The sequence below is a fragment of the Ylistrum balloti genome, unplaced genomic scaffold, assembly GCF_031769215.1.
Source record: "Ylistrum balloti isolate Yb309-2 unplaced genomic scaffold, AGI_CSIRO_Ybal_v1 Utg370126, whole genome shotgun sequence".
NCBI lineage: Eukaryota > Metazoa > Mollusca > Bivalvia > Pectinida > Pectinidae > Ylistrum > Ylistrum balloti.
The window spans coordinates 1056886-1084578 of NW_026782140.1; the positions used below are offsets into that span (position 1 = coordinate 1056886).

The 27693-nt window shown below is 36.2% G+C and overlaps 1 protein-coding gene across 1 annotated transcript; it reads right to left on the bottom strand.

The window, feature by feature from the left end:
- LOC132550490 (hapless 2-like) lies at positions 1 to 26261 on the bottom strand. Its single transcript, XM_060214559.1, has 23 exons — positions 26078 to 26261; positions 25609 to 25952; positions 25342 to 25497; positions 22218 to 22418; positions 21772 to 21906; positions 21453 to 21581; positions 20738 to 20895; positions 20199 to 20352; positions 19511 to 19645; positions 19192 to 19322; positions 18810 to 18852; positions 16751 to 16929; positions 13547 to 13788; positions 12984 to 13081; positions 12254 to 12407; positions 9008 to 9170; positions 7659 to 7797; positions 5820 to 5990; positions 5627 to 5705; positions 5453 to 5503; positions 5105 to 5214; positions 4844 to 4930; positions 1 to 2196 (listed from the first exon to the last, which is right to left on the bottom strand). The coding sequence occupies exons 1-23, from the start codon at positions 26259 to 26261 to the stop codon at positions 2047 to 2049; spliced, it is 3393 nt and encodes a 1130-aa protein (XP_060070542.1). The 3' UTR covers positions 1 to 2046.
- Positions 26262 to 27693: the final 1432 nt, after the last annotated feature.

Sequence of the window (27693 nt, forward strand, 5' to 3'; positions counted from 1 at the left end):
TCTTAAATCAAATAATAATTGACTTATGAAAATGTTATTACATAATCCATTGTTGTAAACACAATTCTCATCACCAAACAAAATTCTAAGAGAAAAGACTAAAATAATTATGAATATACTCAGTATTACATTCGTCTTGGGTATTACTTTACATAGTTTAAAAACAATACTGGCTTGGCTTTATGCACTGTCTAGAACAGTTTAGAATGGTGGGACTATTCAGGCCTTCCTGTTCAGACTTGGTTACAGTGGTTCAATGGTGGGACTATTCAGACCTTCCAGTTCAGACGTGGTTACAGTGGTTCAATGGTGGGACTATTCAGACCTTCCAGTTCAGACTTGTTTACAGCTTTTCAATGGTGGGACTTTTCAGACCTCCAATTCATACTTGGTTACAGTGGTTCAATGGTGGGACTATTCAGGCCTTCCTGTTCAGACTTGGTTACAGTGGTTCAATGGTGGGACTATTCAGACCTTCCTGTTTAGACTTGGTTACAGTGGTTCAATGGTGGGACTATTCAGACCTTCCTGTTCAGACTTGGTTACAGCTTTTCAATGGTGGGACTATTCAGACCTTCCTGTTCAGACTTGGTTACAGTGGTTCAATGGTGGGACTATTCAGACCTTCCTGTTCAGACTTGGTTACAGCGGTTCAATGGTGGGACTATTCAGACCTTCCAGTTCAGACTTGGTTACAGCGGTTCAGTGGTGGGACTATTCAGGCCTTCCTGTTCAGACTTGGTTACAGCTTTTCAATGGTGGGACTATTCAGACCTTCCTGTTCAGACTTGGTTTCGGCGATGGAAGCGTTCAGGCCCTCCTATTCAGACTTGGATACAGTGGTTCAATAGATGTATTATTCAGGCCTTCCTATTCAGACAAGGATACAGCAGTGTAATGGTAGGAATATTCATGCCTTTTTATTTAGACAGGGATACAGTGGTGTAGGAACTCTTCAGATCTTCCTATTTAGACAGGGATACAGTGGTGTAGGAACTCTTCAGATCCTTCTGTTTAGACAAGGTTACAGCAATGGTGGAACTCTTCAGATCTTCCTGTTTAGACAGGGATACAGTGGTGGAACTCTTCAGATCTTCCTATATAGACAGGGATACAGTGGTGGTGGAACTCTTCAGATCTTCCTATATAGACAGGGATACATTGGTGTAGGAACTCTTCAGATCTTCCTATTTAGACAGGGATACAGTGGTGGTGGAACTCTTCAGATCTTCCTATTCAGACAGGGATACAGTGGTGGTGGAACTCTTCAGATCTTCCTATTTAGACAGGGATGCAGTGGTGGTGGAACTCTTCAGATCTTCCTATTTAGACAGGGATACAGTGGTGGTGGAACTCTTCAGATCTTCTTGTTTAGACAAGGATACAGTGGTGGTGGAACTCTTCAGATCTTCCTATTTAGACAGGGATACATTGGTGTAGGAACTCTTCAGATCTTCCTATTTAGACAGGGATACAGTGGTGGTGGTGGAACTCTTCAGATCTTCTTGTTTAGACAAGGATACAGTGGTGGTGGAACTCTTCAGATCTTCCTATTTAGACAGGGATACATTGGTGTAGGAACTCTTCAGATCTTCCTATTTAGACAGGGATACAGTGGTGGTGGTGGAACTCTTCAGATCTTCCTATTTAGACAGGGATACATTGGTGTAGGAACTCTTAGATCTTCCTATTTAGACAGGGATACAGTGGTGGTGGTGGAACTCTTCAGATCTTCCTATTTAGACAGGGATACAGCGGTGGTGGAACTCTTCAGATCTTCCTATTCAGACAGAGATACAGTGGTGGTGGAACTCTTCAGATCTTCCTGTTTAGACAGGGATACAGTGGTGGTGGAACTCTTCAGATCTTACTATTTAGACAGGGATGCAGTGGTGGTGGAACTCTTCAGATCTTCCTGTTTAGACAGGGATACAGTGGTGGTGGTGGAACTCTTCAGATCTTCCTATTTAGACAGGGATACAGTGGTGGTGGAACTCTTCAGATCTTCCTGTTCAGACAGGGATACAGTGGTGGTGGTGGAACTCTTCAGATCTTCCTGTTCAGACAGGGATGCAGTGGTTCCATTGTAATCGTTTTGTGGACACCCACTGATGTGAGGCACAGTGTAAAACTTATTGGATGTAGGATTCTCTGTGGTCTTGACAACAACTTTGGGAAGCCAACATTTTCATAAGTCTGGAATAAGAGATATAGTCTCAAATAAACACTATTAACAGAGTAACAGACAATGACAATTACATAATAAAAATATTGACTGGTTCCAACCTTCCTTAAGCTTGTGGCCAAGTTTATCAGGTAATTCTTTAACATAAATTTGCACTGTATGGATGGTTTGACAGAAGAAATTAGATATCCCAGAAGGATCTTGGCAACCACTGTTGTTTGATCTTTATTTGTTCTATAAAGTTGGATCTTTTCTCTACTTTTCTCTTCTTTGCTGTTTTTGTTCATCATTTTGTGAAATTTGAAAATTCCTCTTGAGAAATAGCCATAATTAGGTAATCAAAGATGGCCGTCTGTCAGCCACTTTGTTATTCTGATCAGTCTCAAAATCAAAAGGACACAGCTAGGGACTAAAGGAAGCCTTCATATGAAACAAGAGGCCAAGCAGTCACCTGAGATAAGCAATATTTATCACAAAAGGTTAAAGGTTGAGACCAATTTTGGTAATTAAAGCACCCTAAGATGCTTCCATCCATTTGATTCTACCATACCTGGTTGTTGAAAAGAAGACTTTTGAAAGCAATTTGACCCCTTTTGGCCCCGCCCATCAGCCCCTTTGGGTAAACCAGGATTAATATAAGCATATCATCAAGCCGTAATCCTTCACTCATAACTCTAACCAAGTTTAAAATATTTCCAATGGAAATTAAACAAAGTATGAACTACATTGTTATGAAATTCACATTGTTGGTTAAGCACCTTAAGATGCTTCCAATGATGAAGAGTATTTATTCTACCACATCTGACTGTTGAGAAGATTTTTGAAATCTGAGTCAGTTTGACCCCTTTTTGGCCCTGTCCATCAGCCCCTGGGGGTCAGATAGTATCAATATATGAATACCATGAAGCCATCATCCTTCACTTATAATTCTAACCACCCTGTGGGGTGGGGACTGTCTAATTCACTATTTTGTTCATCATAGGCCAGGGAAGGTTTCTACAAAATTTCATTGAAATTGGTTCAGGGGTTTTTGAGAAGAAGTTGAAAATGTTAAGTTGTTTAGGGATGCACAATGCAGGAGGTGATTGCTATAGATCACCATGAGACTTTACCTCAGGTGACCTAATCAGAGAAATATCCATCTTATGTTTTTTTCAAAAAACATTCTTTCATTATCAAAATACAACATTGGTACCTGCCAACCACCTTGTTTTTCCAATCAATCCCAAAATGGACTACATATTTATAACTAGGAACCAAGAAAATTCAACGTATGAAATTTGAGAGTGGTCCTTCCAGTGCTTCTATGACTGTCAAACTCAAAGGTAATCACCCGACGGCCATCTTGTCATTCGATAAGTCCCAAAATTAAATATGCATCATTACATACTAAGGTAAACCTACATATGAAAAAGATTTATCCAACACTTTCCCAGAAATATACAAATTAATTATCATTATCCAGTGCTTCTCCAGAAATAATGATAACAGAATTGTTTAAGGATGGATAAACACTGATGAAGGATAATTTGATAAGCCCACCATCTTTTGCTTGGCTTTGTCAAAGGAAACTACAATCTAAACATTATGACTCTTTGCCTTCTAATACTGAAGAAGAAGAACTAGGAGGTGTGAAACTTATTCATAATGATACCATGGGGTAGATATGAACCAAATCTGATGAGAGGTTCTCAGATTCTTAAGAAATAACTTTTATTTGGAAAGGATGGAAAGACATTGGTAATGCCATAAATCCACTCCAGAACATGACAATGGCAACAAAATTTAACTGAGCATTACAGACAAGAGATCCCAGAGGGATCTTGGCATCCACCATTGTTTGAGCTTTATTTGCCCTTCGAAAGTTGAATCTTTTCCCTTCTTTTCTCTTCCCTTTTTTAGCTCTTAATGATAAGACATTTGAACATTCCCTTGCAGAAATGGCAATGATAATCTTTACTTGCCAAATCCAAGATTGTCACCAGGAAGCCATTTTGTTTTTTTTTCTGATCAGTTCCAAAATCAAACAGGCACAAGTTGAGACCAAAGGGAACATATGTATGAAATTTGATAGCGATCCATTTGATATTTCTTAAGAAGTCAGCCATTTGTTTTTCTGTTCAGTCCCAAACTCAAACAGGCACAACAAAGGACAAAGAGGAGGAACCTACCAATGAAATTTGAGAAACATCTATGCAGTATTTCTCAAGAATAACAAATAACAAACTTTACATAGCAAAAGCCAAGATGGCTGCCTGTCAGCCATTTTTTTCCCTGATCAGTTCCAAAATTAGATGGGCACATTAGAGACCAAGGAAAACACACATATGAAATTATAGAGAGATCCATTGAGTACTTTCCAACAAATAGCTATAACAATCTTCATTGAAAAATCCAAGAGGGTTGCCTTCGGCCATTTTGTTTTTTTGATCAGTCCCAAAATCAAACAGGCACAACTAGGGACCAAGGGGAATATGAAATTGGAAAGAACCATCCAGTACTTCTCAAGAAGTAGCGACAACAGAAATTGTTTACAGAGAGACGGACAATGAACCACACACGTAGGGCAGATGGTGGGCTAAAAATGTCCATCAAATTCTAAAACTTAGTGGCATTGAATGTTATGTATACTAAAGCTTAATGAAACAAAACCATTACCTGTAAGGTGTAATCACCGAGCTGGAAGACAAATTTTCTTTTTTCTTTTGCAAGGGTACCACATAGACTGTACTTATTCCCAGAATTCTGCAAAAATATAGCCACACCTACAGGTATAAACAGACTCTTCATGTGTTATTATCAAAGTTAAAAAAAAAACTTTCATATTTCTTGAGAAGTCCAAGTTTGAGCACTTATTTCAGTCATCTCTCACAGAGAAATTAACAATGATTTGGTAGCACAGACAGAACCTGTTATTACCTTAATGTAGATGGATGGCCCACTTTCTATATTACAGTATACAGGGTCTGTTTGTAGTAAAGTGTTTAGTGTCTGCTTGTGAAGGAAAAGATCAGATCCAGCTTGCCGTCCTGAAACATATAAAAAGCTGTAAATAGTGCTTTCTTTGTTTTTCCACAAACTTATACAGATCTGGGGATTATAATAGGGCTTTGGCTTCACTAAGGCAAATCGTATATCAATCTTTGAGTAGCTAATAATTTCAATGGCAAGAGTTTTATCTACTACAAAAGATTATGTATACTAAACATACATAATTATGTTGTTGTGAAGAAAACCTATACATAAGTGACCAAAGTAAAGGACTACCTGAGCTATCTTTGATCCTTGTCATCCTTCTACTAGGAGATTCATCACTTTCTGAAAATAAAACCAATTCTCAAGAAAACAACTTTTTATTTCTGTATCCAAATTATTTTAATATGCCAACAAATCCACTTTATGAACACAGATAATATATAATGACTACAGTAGTGAACATACCTGGGTCTGGAGATGTGATGTCATATCGATATGATCCGGTCTCATTTCTAGACAATGATTGGCTAACTTCTTTATGATGCTAAAATAAAAATATTACTAGTCATCAATATAAAACATGTGTTGGTATAAATAACAACAGGAAGTTGAGACATCTACATTGAACACGAAAGTGCTAAATCAAACAATAACATACCAATAGTTTCTGTTTTTGTTTCTTGTATAGTTCCAGTACCAACTCCTTTTCTGATTTTGACATGAGAGAAGTGGTGGTGTTGAAAGTGATCTGGGGTGAATCATTCTGAGGTATGATCACTGATTGTCTCTCAGCTCTCTCTGATGAATCTACTTCAGCTTCTTTACTATTCTGTATTTATAATCCAAATAATTATCAATAAATCTACTAACACTAAAAACAACTCTATGTAAATAAATGACACAATTTTGTGTTTTCTAATCCTTGTTCAAGGTGCCAACATACATCAAAAATGATATACTGTGGTAACATATGTAACATACACTTATTTCTATTGATAAACTGGACCTCAAGAAAAATTTTTTTTTTTAGCAAATCTGACCCCTAAAAACTCTCCATCCCAAGTACCTGATTGCAAATTTTCAAGGTCCCGAGTCTTCTAAAATTTGAGATGATTCTAAAATGACTTTAACATATTTGAATCATGTGATTTAGAACAAAAGTAAAGTTTATTTTCATGAGGGAAATAGTACTACACCTCAGGTACTTATTGCCTACATAGATTGTCTTTGATCTTATGGAACTCAAGTAGAAAACTCTCAAAGTTAATAGACATATTTGATCCCTGTAACCTTGTCCAATGTCATTGATATGAGGAAAATGAAAAAAATCTCTGGACAAGATTAAAATGCTGAAAAGAACAAAGAGCAATCACTTTTTACATGTACTTGAATTGAAATGTTATTCAGGAGAACACAATCTCATGTTGTTGTTTTCAAGCCTACCAAGTTTCAAAGAAATTTGATGAAAACTGATGGAGGCAATACCTGGACAAGACAAGAATGTTCAAAAAACAAATCAAAGGAAATTTCCTAAATTGTAAAATCACAATGCTAGGAAGGTAAACACCATTTCATGTAATGATTATTACACCTACCAATTTTCAAGATTCAGAGAAATTGGTCAAAAAACTGAGGAAGGAGACCTCAATACAAAATAAAAAAGCTGAAAATAACAAAAGGGCAATAACTCTATCAAAAATTGTTGAATCAATTTCTTTGTAGGAAAACACAACTTATTGTCATGGTAATTAAGCCTGCAAAAGTTTAAAAGGAATTGTTTGAACTGAGAATAGATCTGCAGCAAAGATTAATATCATGAAAATAACAAATGGCAGTGACTTTTCCAAATAAAGACAAAGAAAACTGATTTTCAGAAAAATGACTTCATGTCATTGTGATAATGATAGAAAGTTCAATAGAAATTGGTTAAAACTGAGATCTTCAGATGAGATTAATATTAAGAAACAAAGAAGGGCAGTAACTCCTCCAATTACAGTTGATTGAATATGTTGTTAAAGGAAACACAACTTCATGTCATGGTGATTAATCCTACGTGAACCATAATTAAAAATGATCAGTTGAAATATGCGAGTGGAGATCTCTCAAAAAATAAAAATTAACCACGGATAGATGCCATACTACCATAGGTCCCATCAAAATTTTTTACATGCCTATAAAAATAACACTTACCCAAAGTGAATGTTATCTTTTCTGGTGATGTAGGTTGTCCCCATTGAACATATATGCCATTCTCATTACAAATTCTCTCTGAACTTTGCATTCAATCATATGACCCATATTACCTTAAGCCTTTGACCATCGACTGAAAAAACTTGATACTCTTATGAAGATTAGCAAGTACTGCCATGTATGATTTTTTCACCATGTCAACCAATTTTAACAACTGTTTGACCTGGACCTCTGAATCATGAAAGGAGACATCTCTCCTAAATTTGATCATATTCAATAACATGCTGTTACTCTGAATCTCGCTTACCTTTTCACTCTTAGGATGGTGTTTGTGTTGTCGGCATTGGCTCAAAAGATAATGTGGAAGGATAAAGATCATGTAGAAACCGAAAAACAAATTGAGGAACATCAGCTCACCTCTGGACAGTAACTGTACAGGATTATGACTGTGGATATAAAAAGGTTGTATTGAGGAACATCAGCTCACCTCTGGACAGTAACTGTACAGGATTAGGACTGTGGATATAAAAAGGTTGTATTGAGGAACATCAGCTCACCTCTGGACAGTAACTGTACAGGATTATGACTTTGGATATAAAAAGGTTGTATTGAGGAACATCAGCTCACATCTGGACAGTAACTGTACAGGATTAGGACTGTGGATATAAAAAGGTTGTATTGAGGAACATCAGCTCACCTCTGGACAGTAACTGTACAGGATTATGACTGTGGATATAAAAAGGTTGTATTGAGGAACATCAGCTCACATCTGGACAGTAACTGTACAGGATTATGACTGTGGATATAAAAAGGTTGTATTGAGGAACATCAGCTCACCTCTGGACAGTAACTGTACAGGATTATGACTGTGGATATAAAAAGGTTGTATTGAGGAACATCAGCTCACATCTGGAAAGTAACTGTACAGGATTATGACTGTGGATATAAAAAGGTTGTACTGAGAAACATCAATATTGGACTGGATTTATACCGGGTTTTTAAAAAAAAAATAGTGACTAAATGGTTTAATCATGTGATATTCAAACATATTGAGTATAACCCATGATTTGTTTTCATTGTTTGTATATCATTAATCATACCCAAATCTCACCCATAAGAAAGAATAACTGTTGTAATGCGGAAGAATAGAAGCTCAGCATAGTCATCCTCGAGACTCCTGGGGATTTGATCACTTTCACTCTCTGTCATGGCAAAATCTAAGGCAGAAAAGAAGTAATTTCATTGGTTCCAGGAGAAAAAAACTGACCTTTCACAGCCCAATACACTCCTTTTGAAGATTACAAAGGAGTGACACCCAGCTTCACAGCTATTACAATATACTGTTATGTAACCTCGAGATTTGTCTGATGTTTACCAAAGGATTGTCCTAGTTTTTTCATCTTGTCCACAGGGTACCGCACATGGAACCTTCAATTTTGTCACGACATGTTCCAGGGGTGCAGAGAGAAAGTGATCTTAACTCCTGGAGTATCAAGGATGAGAATACATAGCTCAGCACAGAGCATTGAGTTACATATTATTTCTCAAGCATGTATAACCTGAAGAACAATCAATAAGATTAACACAGATTGCCTTTGTACAACAGAGCATTAATGATGCTTTCCTTAATGCTGTTTAACTGTGAGACAAACTTACTTGACAGGATGAACTGGTACTCCATCTTCATTGTATGTTACATCAAATGGTTCTAACTCCCGTTCATAGTATGTATACAAAGGTTTGTCTCTGAGCAAGAGACAAAGACCCCACTGACCAACATGTATTGGAAAGGCCAAACTCAGTAAACCTTTCACAAAGCCTAAAAAACAAAACAAATAATAATGGAAAAATTACAAAAAAAAACCAACAAAACCCCAAAAAACAAAAATAGCTGAGAGTAAACAAGAGGTCCAAGGGCCTTAATGGTCACCTGAGTCACAATGCTTCTTCATGCAACATGTCATGGTATTGATTTTGTTAAAAAAATTTACTTCAGTTATATTGTACATATATAATGCAAATGTTAACTGTGTATACAATAACTGCTGTCCCATACTAAGGCTTCTAACCAAGGTAGAATTAAAACAAATTACGTGTACACTCAAGATTTGAATTTTCCTACATTAAGTCTTCTATTCAGGTCCCCTTTATTATTTAGAATGTATTTCTGGATTGAGTTATTGTATTCATTATTGTGTTTATAAGTGCATTTATATTCAGTGAGTTTTGAAAGCACCTCATTTTACCAATATACTGTTTGATAATTATAACTATTTCATTGCCAACACGGTTACTTGGAAGGAGATTTTGAAAGAGAAAGCCAAACAAGAACAATTTTTTTATTAATTAAGAAAGGGATTAGCAGAGCTTTTAATAAAGATTCAAATGACTGAAGTAAGTTTTGAACCTCTTGACACTCCCATAAGAGATGAGTAATTGTCTCAATTTCAGTATTACATAGAACACAGCAAGGGGAGATAACTAACCTTAACTTAAACAGTAAAGAATTGGTAACCAAGATATGATGAAGTACTCTGTCCTGAAATCACTGAAGCTTTGTACTATTTGTCACCTGAAATGGCATTTTATAATATCAAGTCCAGGATGATTGGTCATTGTCCTGTATTAGTGTGTTCCATTTTTTAGTGCCAGAAGGAATGAGGTCAGAATTATTATATAAGATATCATAGAATATTTTTGAACCTTTTTTATCTCTATCGAAAATTTGTAAATTAATTGGGATGTATGGGTTATTTATATCAACAAAACTGTGACCATTGTTTGGGACAATTTTTTTTATTGCTGAGATAAGACCCTGATACCTAAGGAAGTTTGCATTTACTCTGTATTTTTGAATAAATTCTTCAAAAGACCAAAAAGTTCCAGTGTTCAGATTTTTCATCAAATCATTTACAATAATTATGTAACATTCATGCCGCTTTCTTAAGAAAAGTGTTTTCCCTCCAACCAGAATTTGTCTGTTATACCAAATTGGGACTTTGTATATGTTTTCCTGGAAGACTTTGTTATCATATTTTAACTGAACTTTATACCAAGCATTTAGCACATCAGAATTTATTTTTAATTTTACATAATCAATACCACATGTTACCAACAGATCTGTATTGATATAGGATTTTAAAATAGCTTGCCATTTCTCTGTTGTTTGAAACATTCTTCTTATCCAGGTAAGTTTCAATGTTTCTATGAAAGTAGTAAGGTTAACCATTTTTAATCCCCCTCTTGTATAATTTTGAGTAATTACCTCCCTTTTTACCTTATCTGGCTTACCATTCCAAAGATGGTCATAAAGAACCGAGTTCAACTTTTTGAGAAACTTGTCATCAGGGTTAGGTAAAGAGATAAACAGGTGATTAAATTGGAATATGAGAAGAGATTTAATAATACTAATTCTTCCAATTGGGGTCATGAAATTTACCATTTTGGTAAAGCATCTGAAGGCCTTTCCATCCATGAAGAGTACATGATTCTACCATACCTGGGATTTGAGAAGATTTTTGAAGTTTCAATCAGTTTGACCTAAGGTTTTTGTAAAATTTCATTGAAATCAGTTCACAAATTTTCGTGAAGACATAAAAAATGACAAAAGTTTACAACGCACGATGCTGGATAAAAGAGGATCACAACAGGTCTCCCAGGGACTTTGTCTCAAGTGACCTGAAAATTTTCAGGGACAAGAGTTCCTCGGAACTGTATGTGTCGCCTGCATAAAGTGTCACAGTCACCCAGAAATTGAAATGGATGTGCAACAATCAACCATAAAGTTGTAATACCAAATTTCATTTCTATAACTTGAAGCATAAAGGGAAAAGTGCGCAAAGCAATATTCCTGAGAAATTTTGCAAGTTCAAATGGGCATAACTCAGCCAAGAAGGGTCACAGACAGCATATAGCAAATGTCATTTCTATAACTCAAAGCATAACCAATGAAAGTCAAGAAAACAATATTCCTAGAGAATTTTCTGAGTTCAAAGGGGCATAACTCCGCCAAGAAGGGTAACAGACAGCCAGGAATAAAACTTAATCTGTACCCCTGCAACAAAAAATCATATACCATATTTCATTTCGATAACTCAATGCATCAGCCAAAAAAATCCGGAAAACAATATTCCCAGGAAATTTTCTAAGTTGAAAGGGGCATAACTCTGCCAAAAAGGGTCACAGACAGCCGGTAATCGAACGCAATCTGTACCCTTGCAACCAAAAGCCATATGCTAAACTTCATTTTGATAACTCAAAGCATTACCGAAAAACGCTTGACGAAGGACGAAGTGATCCCTAAGTGTCCGCCAGCTCTGCAGGCGACACAACAATAACAAGTACACAGACAAACTCTACTTTTCATGAAAAGCTATGCAGTACTGATTACAGACAGGTCAGCAAATGCCAAACAGTGTACTTGACCATTTATACATCTCCTGTACTTACACATCTCCTTATTTGATATTGAATACTGAGTAGTTTTAGAAAGTGATTGACCTTGACCTTTGAAATTCAATGAAGTCATGATTCTATGACTATCTTGAAAAAAAAAACATCAGATGTGGATGGATAGACCAGTCAGAAGACAACACCATAATTTCTTCTGCTAGCTTTGGTTACTTAAGATGATGATATTTTCACCTGTGATGTATAGTAGAAATTGCTGTCTTATTATTTCATTGGAGTGACAATATTGATGTTACAAATGTTATTTTATATCTTTTTACACTACATGTATTTTCTATTGATATTTCATGATATTACTTACGGTATGTACAAAATTTCACTGAAATCATGCTGATTGTTTGTGAAAAGTAGACTTAGATAGTATAATGTGGGTATCATTTAAAAAATGCAGAACAGCTTGATAAGCACACTTTCCCAATCACTGTTAATTACCTATAATGATGAGCACCACAAGAACAATGAGAAGGACAAATCTGTGATCACCCGGTCCAGAGAAGTAGCCCTGGACTATCACTGAGTGAAGGTGAGATAAACGGAGGGCATCAGTCTGTAGAGTAAAGTTTGACTGGAACTTCTCACTCTGGCACTGCAAAAACAATACAATAATTACACTGTTTGGCATACATGGTATAAACAACATTATCTGGCTTGCAATATCAATGATGTTGCACTTTAATAAAAAACACAGTCTTTTAGAATGTTTCTTTAGCTTTCACCAGAACTTAAGTGTTGATCACCATCCTTAAATGACTACAGAATAAGCCAACCTACAAAATAAGCCTGAAAACCTATAGTTTCTTACATATATTTACATATATTTACATATATTTGGTTATAATTAAAATAAGTCACATTGTCAAACACTATAGATTAACATGCTGGGTTAATCAAGCAATGTTGTTGACTAGTCTTGTCCTTTCTCAGGCTTCCTAAGGAAATTGATGAACTTAACCTCTTCACCTGTTGTGATTTATTTTCTAAATGATTACTCCTCCATCAATCATACTGTGTACCTTCATGTATCCAGATGAGAGGTCTAGGAACCCAGAATCAACCAATGAAATTAAACAGGTGTTGGATCTTACTACCCCAACCCCTTTCCCCACCTTATTAAATAATTATTAGATAAAAACTTCCATACTCAAAGGGATATTATACTTACTGTACAGCTGATATTTTCCAGACATATACAGATCTCTTCCTCTCTGAACCAAAATCCGCGCTCACTGACAATGTGTAGACGGTAGTTAGAGACCGAAACTGGCAAAATGAGATAACAAACCAAGTGTAAATCACTGAAATGTGATGAAATTAGAATGTGCTGAGTATATCAAAATAAGTAGAAAGGCAATGCTAACTGTTGTAAAGCTGTGATAGGAAGCATAATTCAGGATTAAAATGGTGGCAGTTGATAATGTGGCTAGAGTATTAATGTTGTTGGTTAGTATAAAACAAAGTCTAAAGAACTTCCCTGCAACCTTTCATTTGCTGAAAGCTTGGTTATCATCTTTCAACCCAGTTGCTGGAAATTCTATCTATTTCTAACAATGTTAAATCTAGGAGATTCTTCATTTTAGAAAACATTCTGATCTTGCCTTATTTGCTGAGTCCAAGACAAATTTCAGAAAAGGTAAATTTAAGTCAGATTTTACACAAGACTCGGCCAAATGTATAGACATGCATGATCAACTGGACATCACACTACAATGTATGCTGGTGACATACCTGTACATGTTATTACTTGGTGAGAAGCCAAGCTGTGAATTTTGAAGACCGCATCAGCAGAATGGTGGGCTGGGACATCTACCTGTACCTTTGTGTTTTTGGAGGTAATTTGACTGGTGTTACAGGAGTGGAGAGACACAGTGTAGGTCTCCCTCACAAGACCAGGGTTGTACACAGACACTGTCACTGTGTGTATTTTCTGTGCTTTGGTGTGAGTTATCTTGGTAATTAATGCTGATTTCCTGATTAAAACAAATATTCATCAAGTGATAAAGTTAGAATTAAGGAAAAGATTCAATTATCTAGTGTGAATGAATGTGGCTGGATTATCTAGTGTGAATGAATGTGGCTGGATTATCTAGTGTGAATGAATGTGCCTGGATTATCTAGTGTGAATGAATGTGCCTGGATTATCTAGTGTGAATGAATGTGGCTGGATTATCTAGTGAATGAATGTGGCTGGATTATCTAGTGTGAATGAATGTGGCTGGATTATCTAGTGTGAATGAATGTGGCTGGATTATCTAGTGTGAATGAATGTGCCTGGATTATCTAGTGTGAATGGATGTGGCTGGATTATCTAGTGTGAATGAATGTGGCTGGATTATCTAGTGTGAATGAATGTGGCTGGATTATCTAGTGTGAATGAATGTGGCTGGATTATCTAGTGTGAATGAATGTGGCTGGATTATCTAGTGTGAATGAATGTGGCTGGATTATCTAGTGAATGAATGTGGCTGGATTATCTAGTGAATGAATGTGGCTGGATTATCTAGTGTGAATGAATGTGGCTGGATTATCTAGTGTGAATGAATGTGCCTGGATTATCTAGTGTGAATGAATGTGCCTGGATTATCTAGTGTGAATGAATGTGGCTGGATTATCTAGTGAATGAATGTGGCTGGATTATCTAGTGTGAATGAATGTGGCTGGATTATCTAGTGTGAATGAATGTGGCTGGATTATCTAGTGTGAATGAATGTGCCTGGATTATCTAGTGTGAATGGATGTGGCTGGATTATCTAGTGTGAATGAATGTGGCTGGATTATCTAGTGTGAATGAATGTGGCTGGATTATCTAGTGTGAATGAATGTGGCTGGATTATCTAGTGTGAATGAATGTGGCTGGATTATCTAGTGTGAATGAATGTGGCTGGATTATCTAGTGAATGAATGTGGCTGGATTATCTAGTGAATGAATGTGGCTGGATTATCTAGTGTGGATGAATGTGGCTGGATTATCTAGTGAATGAATGTGGCTGGATTATCTAGTGTGAATGAATGTGGCTGGATTATCTACTAGGAATGGATGTGGCTGGATTATCTAGTGTGAATGAATGTGGCTGGATTATCTACTAAGAATGGATGTGGCTGGATTATCTAGTGTGAATGAATGTGGCTGGATTATCTAGTGTGAATGAATGTGGCTGGATTATCTACTAAGAATGGATGTAGCTGAATTATCTAGCGTGGATGAATGTGGCTGGATTATCTAGTGTGGATGAATGTGGCTGGATTATCTAGTGTGGATGAATTATCTAGTGTGGATGAATGTGGCTTGATTATCTAGTGTGGATGAATGTGGCTGGATTATCTAGTGTGAATGATTGTGGCTGGATTATCTAGTGTGGATGAATGTGGCTGGATTATCTACTGTGGATGAATGTGGCTGGATTATCTAATGTGGATGAATGTGGCTGGATTATCTAGTGTGGATGAATGTGGCTGGATTATCTAGTGTGAATGATTGTGGCTGGATTATCTAGTGTGGATGAATGTGGCTGGATTATCTAATGTGGATGAATGTGGCTGGATCATCTAGTGTGAATGAATGTGGCTGGATTATCTAGTGTGAATGAATGTGGCTGGATTATCTAGTGTGGATGAATGTGGCTGGATTATCTAATGTGGATGAATGTGGCTGGATTATCTAGTGTGAATGAATGTGGCTGGATCATCTAATGTGGATGAATGTGGCTGGATTATCTACTGGGAAAGGAGGTTTGATTATCTGTGGTGCATGCAGGTGGCTGGATTATCTACTGGGAAAGGAGGTTTGATTATCTGTGGTGCATGCAGGTGGCTGGATTATCTACTGGGAAACAAGGTTTGATTATCTATGGTGCATGCAGGTGGCTGGATTATCTGCTGGGAAACAAGGTTTGATTATCTATGGTGCATGCAGGTGGCTGGATTATCTGCTGGGAAACAAGGTTTGATTATCTATGGTGCATGCAGGTGGCTGGATTATCTACTGGGAAACAAGGTTTGATTATCTATGGTGCATGCAGGTGGCTGGATTATCTACTGGGAAAGGAGGTTTGATTATCTGTGGTGCATGCAGGTGGCTGGATTATCTACTGGGAAACAAGGTTTGATTATCTATGGTGCATGCAGGTGGCTGGATTATCTACTGGGAAACAAGGTTTGATTATCTATGGTGCATGCAGGTGGCTGGATTATCTACTGGGAAACAAGGTTTGATTATCTATGGTGCATGCAGGTGGCTGGATTATCTACTGGGAAAGGAGGTTTGATTATCTGTGGTGCATGCAGGTGGCTGGATTATCTACTGGGAAACAAGGTTTGATTATCTATGGTGCATGCAGGTGGCTGGATTATCTACTGGGAAACAAGGTTTGATTATCTATGGTGCATGCAGGTGGCTGGATTATCTACTGGGAAAGGAGGTTTGATTATCTGTGGTGCATGCAGGTGGCTGGATTATCTACTGGGAAACAAGGTTTGATTATCTATGGTGCATGCAGGTGGCTGGATTATCTACTGGGAAAGGAGGTTTGATTATCTGTGGTGCATGCAGGTGGCTGGATTATCTACTGGGAAACAAGGTTTGATTATCTATGGTGCATGCAGGTGGCTGGATTATCTGCTGGGAAACAAGGTTTGATTATCTATGGTGCATGCAGGTGGCTGGATTATCTACTGGGAAACAAGGTTTGATTATCTATGGTGCATGCAGGTGGCTGGATTATCTGCTGGAAATGATGATGGCTCAGTTACCTCCTGCGAATTGAGGAGGTTGAATTATCTGTTCAGCATGGAGGCTGCATTATCTAATGGGATTAAACATGTTAACATCTTATGGATCCACTGTAATCTTACTTGTCTGTCCTATATGTTACATTCAGACCACTTTAAATACTAAACTAGCTGGTTAGAAGTAACTATAATATAGATACTTACCCGTGTCTGGTTGGATAAATGTTGTCAACTTTAGCTTGAAGGATGAGGTTAGCTGACAACCTTCCTTTTGAGAGGAGAGATAATGACAAATTTGCAGATTTTTTAACCAGGGGATTGCTGCTAATCTCAGTGAACCCTGAGAGAAAGTATTTGGTGGGTTTTCTTTGTAGCTGTTTTTGCTTAAATACACAAAAATATAACAATACAGGAATCAGTCAACAGATAAAAACCACATTAATGGTACTTAACCTTAAATTGTGCTTACCGGTAAATACCAAACAAGTCAACGGTGGTTTTTCTCCAGTAGTGGTCAAATATTTAACAAATTAATGTTACTAAACCTTAAATTGTGCTTAAATACCAAACAAGTCAACGGTGGTTTTTCTCCAGTAGTGGTCAAATATTTAACAAATTAATGTTACTTAACCTTAAATTGTGCTTAAATACCAAACAAGTCAACGGTGGTTTTTCTCCAGTAGTGGTCAAATATTTAACAAATTAATGTTACTTAACCTTTAATTGTGCTTAAATACCAAACAAGTCAACGGTGGTTTTTCTCCAGTAGTGGTCAAATATTTAACAAATTAATGTTACTTAACCTTTAATTGTGCTTAAATACCAAACAAGTCAACGGTGGTTTTTCTCCAGTAGTGGTCAAATATTTAACAAATTAATGTTACTTAACCTTTAATTGTGCTTAAATACCAAACAAGTCAACGGTGGTTTTTCTCCAGTAGTGGTCAAATATTTAACAAATTAATGTTACTTAACCTTTAATTGTGCTTAAATACCAAACAAGTCAATGGTGGTTTTTCTCCAGAAGTGGTCAAATATTTAACAAATTAATGTTACTTAACCTTTAATTGTGCTTAAATACCAAACAAGTCAACGGTGGTTTTTCTCCAGTAGTGGTCAAATATTTAACAAATTAATGTTATTAACCTTAAACTGTGCTTAAATACCAAACAAGTCAACGGTGGTTTTTCACCAGTAGTGGTCAAATATTTAACAAATTAATGTTACTTAACCTTTAATTGTGCTTAAATACCAAACAAGTCAACGGTGGTTTTTCTCCAGTAGTGGTCAAATATTTAACAAATTAATGTTACTTAACCTTTAATTGTGCTTAAATACCAAACAAGTAAGTGGTCAAATATTTAACAAATTAATGTTACTTAACCTTTAATTGTGCTTAAATACCAAACAAGTCAACGGTGGTTTTTCTCCAGTAGTGGTCAAATATTTAACAAATTAATGTTACTTAACCTTAAATAAATAGTAGTGGTCAAATATTTAACAAATTAATGTTACTTAACCTTTAATTGTGCTTAAATACCAAACAAGTCAACGGTGGTTTTTCTCCAGTAGTGGTCAAATATTTAACAAATTAATGTTACTTAACCTTTAATTGTGCTTAAATACCAAACAAGTCAACGGTGGTTTTTCTCCAGTAGTGGTCAAATATTTAACAAATTAATGTTACTAAACCTTTAATTGTGCTTAAATACCAAACAAGTCAACGGTGGTTTTTTTCCAGTAGTGGTCAAATATTTAACAAATTAATGTTACTTAACCTTAAATTGTGCTTAAATACCAAACAAGTCAACGGTGGTTTTTCTCCAGTAGTGGTCAAATATTTAACAAATTAATGTTACTTAACCTTTAGTTGTGCTTAAATACCAAACAAGTCAACGGTGGTTTTTCTCCAGTAGTGGTCAAATATTTAACAAATTAATGTTACTTAACCTTTAATTGTGCTTAAATACCAAACAAGTCAACGGTGGTTTTTCTCCAGTAGTGGTCAAATATTAAACAAATTAATGATCATTTACTGCCAGTTGTGATTTAATACCAAAAAAAATTAATGATCATTTATCTCCAGTGGTGATTTAATATAAAAAATAAATGATCATTTATCTCCAGTACTGATTAAACATCAAACAAATTAACAATTGTTTATCTCAAGTAGTGATAAAATATATCTTTGTCACTTTTTTGGACATTTAATCAGGTATATAATGGTTAAATGTCTGAATTGTGGAAAAACTGATATACTTACAATATCATGGAGCCAAAAATGCATTGGTTGATTTTTAAAGCAACTGTGAAAAAGATGATACTACATTAGATCAACATCATTTGGGCAATGAAAGGTGTGTTAATTTTGTATTGTGTTTTGAATATAGGACAGTTTTTCAACCTATTGTAATGCCAGACAACTGACACTGTACTGACAATAAAATAGAAGTGGAAATGGCCATGCTAGTGATGATGTTCGAGAAAAAATATTCCTTTTGTGAAAATTTTCAAAATTTCTTCATTAGTATTAAAAAAAGATATTTTGAATCAATGTTAATCTTAACATGTGAGATCATCATTAAAACTGTCAATATTAACAACGTAAAAGTGACATCTGTAAACACCTGTAACTCAATACTTACCTCTGAGCAGACTTCAAACATCGATGTCTCTGGTCAACAAATGCCCTATAAGACACACCCACTTTATCACAGACACCACCACTAAGAGCCAGATGGTCTCTGTTCAGCACCAGAAACTCGGAAGCATTTCCCTGCAGTGACAGGTAAACATTGTTCTTACCACATCTAGTACCATATAAAAGTTGTGAAAATTTATCCAACAACAGTTTAATTGCATTAATTGGAATAAAAGAAAAATATTAATGGATATACTGTATTCATGTTTTAATTTTTATAAGCATGCATCATTGATAAATCCACACAGATTAATAATACTAACCTGCAACTGAAGAGGAAGTTCTTCACTTTTCACTTCCTTCCCAAGCTGTTCAGGAATCAAAAGAACATTTCTTTTGTAGCCAAGTGGATTCTCATGTTTTGGTTGGTTCTGTATATTCAAGATGCTGACAAAGACCTTTCAGTAGGAAAAACTCAAATCAGTAAATTCATCATGGATTTAGAATATTGTAAAATAATTATCTAAATAAACGTCTTATCTGATTAATTTTCATTGAATTCAAATTTTTTTAAACACTGAAAAGAATTTTTACTTACTAATGATATATGGGAATACTATGTGTCCTGTTGTTAATGGAGGGAAAAGACTGGTGGGAGATGTTCCCACCACCACGTTGTCTCCTGTTATAGACACATTTACCTTGTTGTTATTGGAGAGAGAAGACTGGAGGGAGATGTTCTCACCACCATGTTGTCTCCTGTTATAGACACATTTACCTCGTTGTTACTGGACAGAGAAGACTGGAGGGAGATGTTCTCACCACCACGTTGTCTCCTGTTATAGACACATTTACCTTGTTGTTAATAAGAGAGAGAACACTGGTGGGAGATGTTCTCACCACCACGTTGTCTCCTGTTATAGACACATTTACCTTGTTGTTAATAAGAGAGAGAACACTGGTGGGAGATGTTTTCATCACCATGTTGTCTCCTGTTATAGACACATTTACCTTGTTGTTACTGGAGACAAAATTAGGGGAGGATGTTCCCATCACTATGCTGTCATCTACCACTGGTATGAGACCCCCTGCTCCATCCACTCTATATATTTCCACAGCTAAGTTATATTCTAGGGAAGGCTTTTTCAGCTGATAAACATGGTACCTATATGGAAAGTACATACCATTAATGAACATTTGTTAGACATCAAAACTTTTCAATTCCTCAAACTGTAAAGCTATTTTAAAAAAAAACTTTCTGCAAGAAAACTGAAAAAATCTTTAAGCAAACTTGCTTCATAATGTCTTTTATTTTTTGTATATATGTATCACATGTTAAGACAATGATTTAAGTTGTATATTTTTGAAAGCAGAATTTCTTATCATGAATTAAAAGTAAAGATATTACTTTCTTCTAGCCTTACAAAGAGGCTTCAGCATATACACTAGTATCGTAGAAGTTATTAACATCCTATTTCACAGTTTCAATATAACTACATACACAAGATCCTTTACACAGAAAGTGATAAGACATTGATAAAAGTGAGTACCACAGAGAGTCAAATTTGAGACAATGAGTACTGGAATGGTAGATAGTGGAGTCCTCCAGTAGAGGTGTATGTGTGTCACTACAATCCTGTCCACTGCGGACATGGTAGGAAATGTCACTAGTGTAGCCGTCACAAGAGCAGCAAAATCCATGTAAAGACTAGAACAGATAATGTATCAATTAGTCAACATTTTATAGGCAGGACTCACAATAACCACTTACATATAGGGGACAGATTGGTGCTTTCTTTAGCAACTGTTGCAGCAGCTAAAACAATTATCTCACCATCAAACAATTGTCAACATTTTTTTTCTTATTTCTTTACTACTCACCTCCATGCTACCATGCTATATCCAGAGGTTATTTCCATGTCAGGGAACTATAATTTATCATGTATACTGAAAAGCATATTATGACTTCATAGCACATTCACTTGACACTGAGCAAAAATTATGGCTTTTGAAGAATCAAGGTTTTGAAGAGGAAATATTAAAAGCACTGGCTTAAAGTGTTTTTCTCCAAATTAACTCCAAATATGACCAAAATGATTTCTTGTTATAGGTTATTTATCATATGACATTAAATAAATTCAAGGCTGTTATTTTCCTTCAGAACAACAAGGTTATAATTAATATTCTTGGATGGAACATACATAATATGCATTCACTGAAATAAAATCCTGAAATAAAACTTAAAACTGATTAAAACCAACTTACTCTGTCAGCATCAGACCCTTGTCCAGATGCTCTTCCACACAGTTTCCAAATTGAACTTTTCTTACAACCTTCATAGTTTTTTGTGTTGTCCTTGTGAAAGAAAACTTCATAAGCTTTGTTGTTAACTGTCTGTGTTTGAAGAATTAGAAAAAAAGTGGTAGACAAATTTCATGGTAAATCTTAATCAGTATGTTGTTTAGGAATTTCAAAAACATTCTAACTCGAGCTTCTGAATAAAGATCTTCGTATAAATTAACACATGATGTTAACACAAGTAGACTGAGAAATTAATGTCATTTTACTCAGCTCATTGACTGACCTTTACGTACTCCAGTGGGTACAGAAGACTTGCATCCTTTACATAAACATGTATTACTAATGGATTAAGCAGTTTTACATCTTCCCTATCCTCTGGACAGTATGCTTTATTTACAGTGACAAATTGAGATTCCCCCTTCATCTAAAAATATCAAAAAACAGAATATTTAATTATACATGCACGTGGGAAGTAGTAACATAAAGGTAATCAGTGGATGTTAAATGGTGGTGGGTATGACTGAGAAGGGGGATTTAGCTTCATCATTTCTTCATATCAAGAAGTTATCTTCATTAAAATATGTATTACTCCAAGTTTGATATTATATGCATCCTGGTATCAGAATTATGCTTATTTTTGAAAATTGCAAAACATCTGTGAGAGGTGAAGTAACTTTTTTTCAGTTTAAATATCATGAAATCTAAAAACCAGATCTGAACCAATCTCACCAATTTCAGTGATGTCTTCAATACAATGTCAACCTTTTCTTGACACAAATCTTTAAAAGCACCTTCTTGTCCATGTGTTTTCACATCACAAGTGTGAATCACTGTCTCCATAACTGAAAGTGTTGCTAGAGCATTGTCTGTGTTTAACAGAATACATCCCAGTAAACAGTGAGAAAAGGACATTAACAACTGACAAAACATCTGAAACAAAAAAGAAAAGAAATGAAAAAACAAATATGTCAAATTGGATGCAATTTTCTTAACTTACAAGATATCATTTGATATTTGGCCAAATTTTTAAAAACATAAAACTGCCAATGTAAACGCCTTTGTAGATGTAAATCGCGGGATGTGCAGTTATCAATGACAGCTTATTAGTATACAATAAATATTTAACCGATAACACATTCAGGTACAATCTTCAGCCAACTTCATTCGCCAAATGTTGCATGGCTAGGGTAACATGTATTATATCAAACAGTGACACGTCAACATGGGACAATGTTAGTCTAAATTATTTGTTCAGTGTCAGATGAGTTGTGTTCAATGTAAATATTTGGTAGTGTGTTTACATCCTTATGTTAGTGATACCAGTGATGTCCACGTTTCCCACGATTGGTAATTTACACATTAAATGATTCGTTCCATGAAAGATGCAGAAGAGTATAATTATCCGCATACAGATCAAAACAATATGGCGAAAGAACAATTTTCTGATCACTAGTATAACTTAGATAAAATGCGGATGTGATGAATGTTGCGGAAACTGACACCGGGAAATGCAGACGAACTTTTTCTTCATAGATGGCGTTATTTTTGGGTGCGTTCGATTGATACAGATTTGGTTTCCTTGGATTACTTGCCTTGGTACACCTTTCCTTCGCTAGATCGCGCTCATTGTATTTCCGAATCGAACTCTTGTGGTGAGTAGAAAAAACTATGACAGACAATCCAGATAAGAGGCTGGCGATACTTTAGATACTTTAAAACAGTTTATTTTAGTTTTCATTCTACTATAAATCATTCGAAATACCAATTAATTTCGAACTCAAATCCTGTAATATGAAAGGCAGAATGATATGACCCACAGTTGTATTTTTGTAATGATAGAATACACGAACGCACGACAAACTTCTACAGATAAGATGGGACTGTCGATTGCTAACCGACGTCAATGCTATTCGATGATAGGCATAAATCAACACACGACATTTTGGTAAGAAAACATCACGATTATGGCACCAAATAATTCAGAATCCACATCATTCAAGTAGTCATATTTACATAAAAAATATCACGACCAAATATTTCTATATATATAATTCCAACGCTTGCACATGTAGTCACTTTGTCCGATCGCTCTGGTTGAAATGCGACGGGTCTCCCTTATGCTGTTCAGGGAAGCATTTACTACAAGCAGACCCCTGTCTGAAAATGGCCCTGGCTGTTGACAGAACGATAAACGGTACTGCATAATGAGAATGTGTGTAATGGTTTTATGAGTATCTGCCGTTGTGTTTTAGGATATTTTTACAATACTGAAGCAATATTTATAATGGGTCTATTGGTAGGATGATATATATGTAACAATATAATGACAGCGGTACGTGTCTCGTTGATACTCAATTCATCGACGATTTACTGTCATCTACAGTGTGTAGCGACTCCAAACTTCTTACAAGTAACATATATGTAATATCGTAACGATGTTAGAAGATTTGTGACACTGTATTATCCAAAAGAGGAATTTAAATATGAAATATGAACTAAAAGATGAGCATAAACACTATGAGAAAAACGCCTCTTCGACCAAACCATTTGGCTTTTTCGTTCTGAATGTAAAGGTGTCAATATAGGCAAGCGCTATAGGGGAGACCGGGGCACAGTGAATCGAAAAGTTGTTTTTGAATATTACTTCTTATCAAAGGCATAATTGATTGTCTTTTAAGTGCAAACGATATTGACCCATGGTCAGTGTTTAAACATGTCAAATATTACATGCCAACTTTGACAATTTTAAATATACAAGTGTTTGAATTTTTTTAAAAAGCTGATTCACTGTGCCCTGGCACCGGGGAATAGTGGATCATCACCTGGGGCACTGTGAATCAGACAGAGAAATCAGTGGACCATCACCTGGGGCACTGTGAATCAGACGGAGAAATCAGTGGACCATCACCTGGGGCACTGTGAATCAGACAGAGAAATCAGTGGACCATCACCTGGGGCACTGTGAATCAGACAGAGAAATCAGTGGACCATCACCTGGGGCACTGTGAATCAGACAGTGAAATCAGTGGACCATCACCTGGGGCACTGTGAATCAGACAGAGAAATGAGTGGACCATCACCTGGGGCACTGTGAATCAGACAGTGAAATCAGTGGACCATCACCTGGGGCACTGTGAATCAGACAGTGAAATCAGTGGACCATCACCTGGGGCACTGTGAATCAGACAGAGAAATCAGTGGATTTTTTTTCTCTAAAAAGGATAAAAAATTACAAACATAAATGTTTTGCAAACAGAATTATTTATTCAATAACTAAGAAAAACCAAATTCAGTCTAAATTCAGTAATTTAGACCACAAAATTATCTATCCATTGACAACAACATGTGTGACTAGGTGTCTTCTAAAGTCACACGAGTAAAATTGCCACTAAAACATCGTAAGTAAAGGAACTGTCTATTCATGAACAGCAACATGTGTGACTAAGTGTCTTTCAAAGTCGCATAAACAAATTGAAATGGGTAAACAAAAAGTAAGTCATCAAAACTGTCTATCCTTTTGTCCGGTGACAAGATGTTTGACTGGTTGTCTGATTTTTAAATTCATTTACCGAAGAAATTTTGAACAGGCATGAAAATCCACTGGGAATATTAAATGACGGGCAACACGAGCAGTGCCACCATGCTGAAGAGGCTGTGGCAGCTTTCCAATGATATCAGTAAATGCAATATCAGATATGTCATCAACTGTTGGAAAGACAAATTTGTATGATGAGGAATTACGTCTCATAAACTTAATGTTAAAGGTTTTTTCACCAATATCATCAATGTCTCCATTGCAGCCTATTATTTGTCCTATATAAATAACTTTCGTCTTTTTGGTAAGAAATTGTACTATGACAAAATCCTCAGGGACGAGAGAATCAGAATCAGGCGGTACTATTTCCTCTTCCTCAGCAGATTCATCATATTCAAAGGAATCATCGTCATCTTCACAAATGTTTTTTTCGTTAACTTCCTCTTCTGAACTTGAATCACCTTGACTATCTTTCTGTTGAAATTCAAACCGTAATCCCTTTTTACCTTTTTTTGCTTTGTTTTGTCTCTCTTTGGTTTGCTTTCTTTTCTTTTCCTCGGCATCCTTTTTGATCTGATCTTTTACTGGTGTGTCCGTAAGAATTAGAGTTTTTCCTTTCTTTTGACCTCCTCTACCTTTCCTTGGTGGCGCCTTTGGAAAGGGACTTATTTCTTCTGGTAAAACAACTGCCTGTATTTTTTCTCTAGATATCCTATTTTCAGACGACATTGAACCAGAATCAGAACTTATTAAATTTGCTGCTGGAGTGTTGGCATGGGGAGAAGTCACAGGATCAACGTTGGCGGAAGCTGACGGAGCAAAATCAACGCTTGTCGAAATTGATGCAACAAGATCAGTGTTGGTAGATGTTGATGCAACAGGTTCAACATTTGTGGAAGTTGACACATTAGGGTTAACTGATGAGGAAGCTGAAACAACATGATCAATGATGGTTCCTTCAATGTCTTTCACGTTTTCAGTTATTGGCCTATCTGTTACGTATGAGCCATGAAATCTTCATCACTGAAGATGTTGGCGTCAAAAGGATGGATACCAGATACTTTGAATCCGGAATTGATATTCCTTGGAGTAAATGCCAGTGGGTAAGCTTTGCCGATAATCTGACTTACAATATGAATTGTGATTGGCTGGCCAGGGTGACTTATCATAAAATCATTTGCTGCCTTGGTGTAGAGGCTCTTGAAAGGACCATACACAGAAGGGTCTAGGGGCTGCATTTTGTGACTACAGTGAGGCGGAAGTGTTAACATAGTAACACCATTATCCTTGGCAAGGACAATTGTTTCAATTGATATATGAGATTCATGATTATCTAATATCAACAGAACAGGACGCTCTTTCGAAAATTTGGTTGCCTAAATAAAGTGTTGCATATATACAGTAAAGTTCTCTGAGGTCATCCATCCTGATGGATTTGCTACACCAACAGTTCCAGGCGGAGCTCCATATAGCATGGATTGTTTGAAATGCACACGAGGAAATACCAAGAATGGCGGTACTGAATTCCCAGCAGCACTTATTGTGCCAAGCATTATTACTAATGTTCCTCTTTCTCCCGAAGTGATTTTGCCAACTTGTTTTTCACTTGTACAAGCAACTACTTTAGTGTTTCCAACTTTCTGAACGGTTGTGCACCCAGTTTCATCTGAATTGTATATGTCAGTTGGACTGAAATTATGTTCCTTCATTACTTTCTCCAGGTTATCAAAGAAGTCTTTTACATTTTTCTTGTTGAAACTTGTGGCACGCGATAAGCAGGTTGCTTCTGGACGACGTAAGGACAGGTTAGGATACCTTTTCATATACCCAGCAAACCAATCTTCACCAGCACGTCTGTTCTGCCTCCAAGACTCCGGAAATACTTTATCATTGCGATTTGCATATTCAAATGCTAATTCACGCACTTGCTGTCGTGTCAACCCATAGTGCATTTTAGAGGCTTTGATAAGATATTCCTGTAGAAGTATTTCTTCTTCAGTAAAAACCTGACGGCAGCTGTAATTTGGTGAATATGACATAGATTCTCTGTTTCCATGTTACCGTGCTCTCTGTACATAACGACGCAAGGTTGAAAAAAATAATATCATATGACTTGCAGACATTTCTTATACTCCTTTGTTCTCCGATAACTTTCTGAACGGCCTGTTTCATTTTAGTACTGGTAGTCTTTCCAACTTTCCTATCCTCTTTATTTCTATTACGCACTATGTTGCTGAAAAAGAATATAATATGCAATTATACTAATTAACTTTTATCTGCATAGTAAGTGAAAAGTCAAAGAAATCAATGCCAAGAGCTGAGATAAAAAAAAACATTACTCGGGGCACAGTGAATCACTATTCAAAGTGACTATCAACTGACTATCAAGTGAGTATCTCAAAGGGATTGAGAGCACAAAAATTTACTTTTGGGGGTGTTAAACATACTTTACCTTGCAATTTTTTTTCTGGCTCCAGATAACTGATACTGCAAGACAATTTGGCAGGAACTCTTCAATACACATATACTGATGATGTCATCAGTCTATTAACACAAACCAAATTCTATAAATGATCAATGATTCACTGTGCCCCATGATTCACTGTGCCCCGGTCTCCCCTACCTAAGGTTAATGAATATTTAATTTGGAATCAGACCAATCAAATTTAC